The following is a 5,983-nucleotide window of genomic DNA, read 5'->3' as shown; positions in this document are numbered from 1 at the left end:
AAGCCCGTAGCTATGGCCTTGGTGGTGAATTGTTGCCGCTACATAGATCTGAGCCCAAGCCACTTGCATTCTGCTCTTGTACATTTAGGAGGTCATCTAGTCCAACCCCCCTGCTCAAAGCAGGACCAATTCGTAACTAAATCATCCCAGCCAGGGCTTTGTCAAGCCTGGCCTTAAAAACCTCTCAGAATGGAGATTCCACCACCTCCCTAGGTAACCCATTCCAGTGCTTCACCACCCTCCTAGTGAAATAGTGTTTCCTAATAGCCAACTTAGATCTCTCCCAGTTCAACTTGAGATTATTGTTTCTTGTTCTGTCATCTGCCACCACTGAGAACAGCCAAGCTCCATCCTCTATGGAACCCCCCTTCAGATAGTTGAAGGCTGCTATCAAATCCACCCTCACTGTCCTCTTCTGCAGACTAAATAACCCCAGTTCCCTCAGCCTCTCCTCGTATGCAGGGGCGGCTCTAGACATTTTGCCGCCCCAAGCACAATGGCATGCCGCGGGGGGGGCTCTGCTAGTCGCCGGTCACGCGGCTCCGGTGGACCTTCCACATGCACCGAAGCCGCGGGACCAGCGGACCCTCCGCAGGCAAACTTGTGGGATGTCCACCAGCGCCCTGCCTGCCGCCCTCCCGGTAACCGGCAGAGCGCCCCCCGTGACGTGCCGCCCCAAGCACGCGCTTGGAGTGCTGGGGCCTGGAGCTGCCCCTGCTCATAAGTCATGTGCCCCAGCCTCCTAATCATTTTTGTTGCCCTCCACTGGACTCTCCAATATGTCCACATCCTTTCTGTAGTGGGAGGGCCCAAAACTGGATGCAGTACTCCAGATGTGGTCTCACCAGTACCGAATAGAGGGGCATAATCACTTCCCTCGATCTGCTGGCAGTGCTCCTACTAATGCAGCCCAATATGCCTTTAGCCTTGGCAACAAGGGCACACTGTTGAGTCATAATGAAAGAGACCTGGCTCAAGCACCAAGGAGATAGCAATGTCTTTTCACCAGGCGAATGTGACTTTAACCCAGATGCTGAATACATCCCTGGTAAAATTGGTAATAGCAGACATACCGTCCTGGATCCCTGTGGGCTAGAGGAAAGTGGAAAGGCTTATGTGGATGCTGTGGTACTTTACCAACCAATGTCAGGAAGGCGACCGTACCTGCTACAGAAAGCAGCCTTGGCAGAAGCAACTTGATGAAGTTCTTGGTTACGTTTGGGCAGAATGGCCTAAGTATGTGAAAAACACAATGGCCATGACAAGAGACTACTCTGCTGTACACAGACTATTTAGCGAGTCCAATGGCCTAATGTTTAAAGGTGATCACACTGTCATCCCAAGTGCTGTGAGAGGAGAAATTCTAGAGTTCATATAAGAAGGACATCAAGGACTAACTAAATGCGGGGAAGGTACCATTGGGTGGCCTGTAATCAGCAAGGACATAACGTATCTTCATGTGAACATTGCAGAACTAACAGAGCAACACAGTGCAAAGAGCTTCTGATAACACCTCTACCACACAAACCCTGGCAGGGCCAGGCAGAAAAGGGGGACATGGGATGGAGAATTTAAAATGTATTATCATATTTTGCCACAAGGTGGCACTGTGTGAGGATTATGGCAGCTCATCTATACCAAATGTTGGAGCCATTTATTTTCACAATAAATTGATGGTTGATGCCAGCTCTATTTTGTCTCTTTCTCTGTGTGACTAACCTGACATCACTCTTCACAAAGGCATGGAGTGGATGGATGGAGAGGCTCTGTACCCATGCCAGAATCCTCGTCTTGAGTCGAAAGGAGAAGGGGTTCGTAATATCATTTTGAAGGTTTCTGGGGGTGTCCATGCCTTGATAAGCTGAGCTGTCCTTCTGTTAAATTTTATTACTTCTTAACCCCAATAATGTCTTAATGGCTAAATCCTAAAAAAGTATCTGATTCTGGTATCTGTAATTATATTTCAGCATGTGTCCTTAGGAGCTGCCCCAAAAGCAGAATCTGGCAACGCAGCATTGAAAAACATGGACCATCCTAACTCATCCTCTCAGAGATGACACGTGCCCAATGGAGACTGTTTGAATCATGTCACAGCAAAAGATCGTTCCTGGAAAATGGAAGAAGATATAAAAGGGGGAAGTGACAGCCTCACGTGGCCTCACTCCCCTTACAACTCAGCATCTGGAAACACCTTAGGAACAAAGAGTGAACTAGGGAAGGGGGTCCTGGGCAAGAAGAAGAACGCCTTGCCCATGTATGAAAGGTTGATGGACTGTTTGTATCTATTTTCTGTAGTTAATACATTGATTGTATATATATATATATTTTACCTAAAACAATGTGTTTTTGCTAGAAGCGCTTAGGGCATCTGCTCAGGAACAAAACCTGGTGCACTGTCCCCTCCACATTGAGAGGGGGCGGACTGGGTAATAAACTTACAGTGGTCAGGCTTTTGACCAGGGCAAGATGGTACAACTCTGGGGTCCTTGGCTGTGGAGCTGGGGGAGAGCTGGCTGGAGCCTCTCTCTCATTAGTTCAGGAGTGACTGAGGAGAAGCATTCATGCAACTGCAGCTGGGTGTGTCCCTGACTGTGTAAATGCTTGTGTGAGCGTAGGACCAGGAGCGGTCTGCAGTTTATCACAGCCCCACAGTGAGCAAGGGAGTCCAGGCTTGTGAGACAAAGGCTCAGCAGTACCCCAATTCCAGGTTGCACCCCAGGGAAGTCCATCACAAAGGTTCTGTGAGTGGCTAATAGGTTTGTGCACCGGCAGTGGTGGGATTGCAAGCTGTGGCTCTAAAGAAACTGGAGCCTACAGCATCCACTTTATAAGGCTCAGGTGCAGTACTAGGACTGCTTGCTACCATTTCTCCTTATGCTGGCATAATGGTGTGTTTCTCACATAGCGTGCATATGGTCAATGGTTCATAGCTCAAAGGAGGGTGTTTTTGACAATGAATCAGTTTAATTCTATTTCTCTTTTGCAGGCATCGGGTGGTTCCAGCTGGACTGCCCCAGCCAACAGCAATGTTTGGGGCCTGGCAAAGACTAGGGTCCCTCCAGCTCTGTATGTGCCACTAGCCAGTCCCATTCACTTCAGGGGAATTAATTCCACAAATAGAAGAATTATAGAAAAACTTGCTCAGAGGCAAAGATTATTCCTGACCTTCCTCAGTTAGTGACTGGCTCATGACCTGAAGCATGAAGGTTTATAGCTTTGTGTGGGTTCCAATTTTGGGTGATAGTAGGGTCTAGTGGGCCAGAGCAATGGAGGAAGGGAATCAGAATTCCTCATTTCTAACCCTGACACTTCGAGAGGAGTGGGGCCCGGTGGGTTAGAACAGCGTGGATGAAAGTTCAAGACACTTGGGTCCAATTCCCAGCTCTTAGAGGTAAGTGGGATCTAGTGAGTTTGAGCATGACCACAGGTACCTATCAGGACTCCTAGGTTCTGTTCCCACCACTAGGTAAAATGTTGAGATTGGGCTTGAAAGCACAAAGAACCTCACTAGAAAACCACAACACATTTCCAGCACACTCCTTAGTGTTCAGTGGCTCACATTCTGTCCATCCCCAATGTAACACAACACGACAGTGATTGCTATGCAGGTATCAGGTTTTATGGAGCTTAGGGAGCACAGAGAGTTACAGAAAGAGGGGAAATGTTTAAAAATAATGAAGGAGACAATGAGAAACAATAGTTAATTGTGAGGAGCCTGAGGACTGTCCATTATCAGATGGAATGCACAACATCAGCAGGGTGAAATTGATGGATATTTCTTAATTAAAAGATGGGGATTTTAGATGGCCACTGTGTGTGGCAGCAGGGAGCAAATGTGAGGAAAGTGTCTTTTTTACTATAGACTGGGCACTAGGGGCAGCTGTGGTGGGGGACGGTGCGGCTATCCTGTATAATGGGCACTCGGGGGCTGCAGCGGGGGGGGCCTGGGAAGGGGCAGCTATAATGTATAATGGGCACTAGGGGCAGCAAAGGGTGGGGGCTGGGGGAGGGGTGGCTATACTGTATAATGGGCACTAAGAGAAGTAGCAGGTGAAGGATGGAAACGCCTAAAGAAGTTGACTCGTGTGTAGAGGCGGGAGGAGCCGGGTGCCATGTCTGGTGTGGAAGGGACAGAGTGAGACTAGAGGGAGCAGCAGGTTCCCTTGACTGCCCTCTAGGGACAGATTGGGCCTTTCATACACTCAATATCTACAGGGAACCCACATATGCATTTGATGATAATTGGCTTAAACCACTCTGACCCGGTGTAACACTTAAACTTGTGGTTAAATTTGCACTTGGTGATGAAGAAACAACGTTTGCTCAGATACCAGCCACCCCCGAGGGGTATCCCTTCCCCACGGCAGACGTTTATGATCTTCTGAATGGGTTCATGGATGAAGATGTGCTTTGGCTTCCCATATAGTCCCCGCTTCCACATCATCAGGTCGCAGTAGGAGTAAGGGTCAGGGAATTTAGTCTTTGGATAGTCCCAGTGCCTCCACAGGAATTCTTTGAATGGCGGGAAACATGGCTGCTCGCTGGCCAGGGCTATGTCCATCACGGGATCAAACTGCAGTGGGAGAGAGGGGAGAGATGGATGGAGACAACACGAGGTGGGGATCTGCTTTATCGGTGGAACCTCTGTGACAACCTGTACCCCATTTTTGCCCCTTTGTAGAATCATGATAAATTTTATACTTCACAAGGTATGTCTTGTGAGATATTGTTTGAACATTCATAATTTGCTGATCATCATTATTACGGTAAAATATATGTAACAACATTGTGGGAAGAGTTGAAAGGTTTTACTGCATAACAATGTTGACAACATATTCCAAGTGTAGAAAAGCAGGCACAAACCACTTCCTCAGAGACAAAGCCAGCCAACACCTCAGCCAGGGGTCTATGAGATTACCTGGACTATTACTTAGTTAAGTGGCCATCCTCTGGCAGGAAAGAGAGTGTGCGTGAAAAATCTACATCCTGACTGGGAGTTTCCCCCTCACTCAGACTTTGAGCTGGTGATGGTTCTTACGCACCAGCAGCTGGCACTGACCCTTGCACAAGAGAGAGGGCTATAAAGGTAGAAAGCACTGGTTCCAAATTCCTTCTTCTCCCCTTTCTCTCTGCTCAAGACCCCACCAAAGCCTGGAGGAGAAGGAACTGAACACTGAACTGGGGGAGGAGTCCTGACTGAAAGGCATGGACTCGGTGAGGTGTCCAGAACACACCGCAGGAGAAATCCTTGCTTTCAATTCATTTAGCTTTATAGTTTTAGGAATTAGAGTGCATTTTTCATTTATATTTGCTTTGTAACCCATTGTGATTTGTATGCTTCGTTAATTAATAGTCGCTTTTAAAATCTTTCAGTAGTTCATTTACTGTTTCATCTAACCTCAGCATGTTTGAATTGCAGTATTTGAGAACCATTATTTGAGGTTCAGGGCCGGCTCAAGGCAACAGCTCAGCAAGGAGGTGCTTGGGGCAGCCAAGGGGAAGGCAGCTCGTCGGGACTCTTTTCGGCGGGGGTTCCCTTTCGGAGGGAAGGACCTGCCGTCCGAAGAAGAAAGAGGCGCCGGTGGGAGCTGCCACGAATCGAAGTGGCAACGTTCGCCTCACATTCGCGGCTTCCCCCTCCCCCTCACGCTTGTGGGGTGGCAAAAACCCTGGAGCCCGGCCATGTCTGAGCAGATAACAAGGATCTGTGCAATGTCATTTTCCATTGATGACATGTAGGGACCTTGGGACAGGCCTGCACTGCGCAGTGAGTGGGCTGGGCGTACAAGATGCACATTTCAGGGAAAAAGGCAAGGCACTGGGGAATTTGGTGGTACAGATTGAACCCTGGGGAATTTCATAACCTTCCAAGCCCAAAGCCATTCATCACCTTCCCATGATCCCCTCTCACCTTTCCCCGACTCTTCTTCCACCCAACAATCCTCATCTCATTATGTCTCCATCACCCATTGTGCCAGGTGCT

General features: G+C 48.5%; 1 protein-coding gene across 1 annotated transcript; it reads right to left on the bottom strand.

Moving 5' to 3' along the window:
• Positions 1–4,174: 4,174 nt before the first annotated feature.
• Positions 4,175–4,561, bottom strand: LOC123347789 (ribonuclease-like). The gene has a single exon (XM_044984982.1). It carries the CDS (start codon positions 4,559–4,561, stop codon positions 4,175–4,177), a length of 387 nt encoding a protein of 128 aa, XP_044840917.1.
• Between the last annotated feature and the right edge of the window lie 1,422 nt (positions 4,562–5,983).

Source organism: Mauremys mutica, chromosome 13 (assembly GCF_020497125.1).
Source record: "Mauremys mutica isolate MM-2020 ecotype Southern chromosome 13, ASM2049712v1, whole genome shotgun sequence".
In the NCBI taxonomy this organism is placed as follows: domain Eukaryota; kingdom Metazoa; phylum Chordata; order Testudines; family Geoemydidae; genus Mauremys; species Mauremys mutica.
The sequence above is the reverse complement of the archived record's forward strand: the minus strand, read 5'-3'. Positions and strand labels throughout refer to the sequence as shown.

Coding starts and splice junctions, on each gene's coding strand:
- LOC123347789 (XM_044984982.1), bottom strand. CDS start 4,561: ATGGACATAGCCCTGGCCAGCGAGCAGCCATGTTTCCCGCCATTCAAA.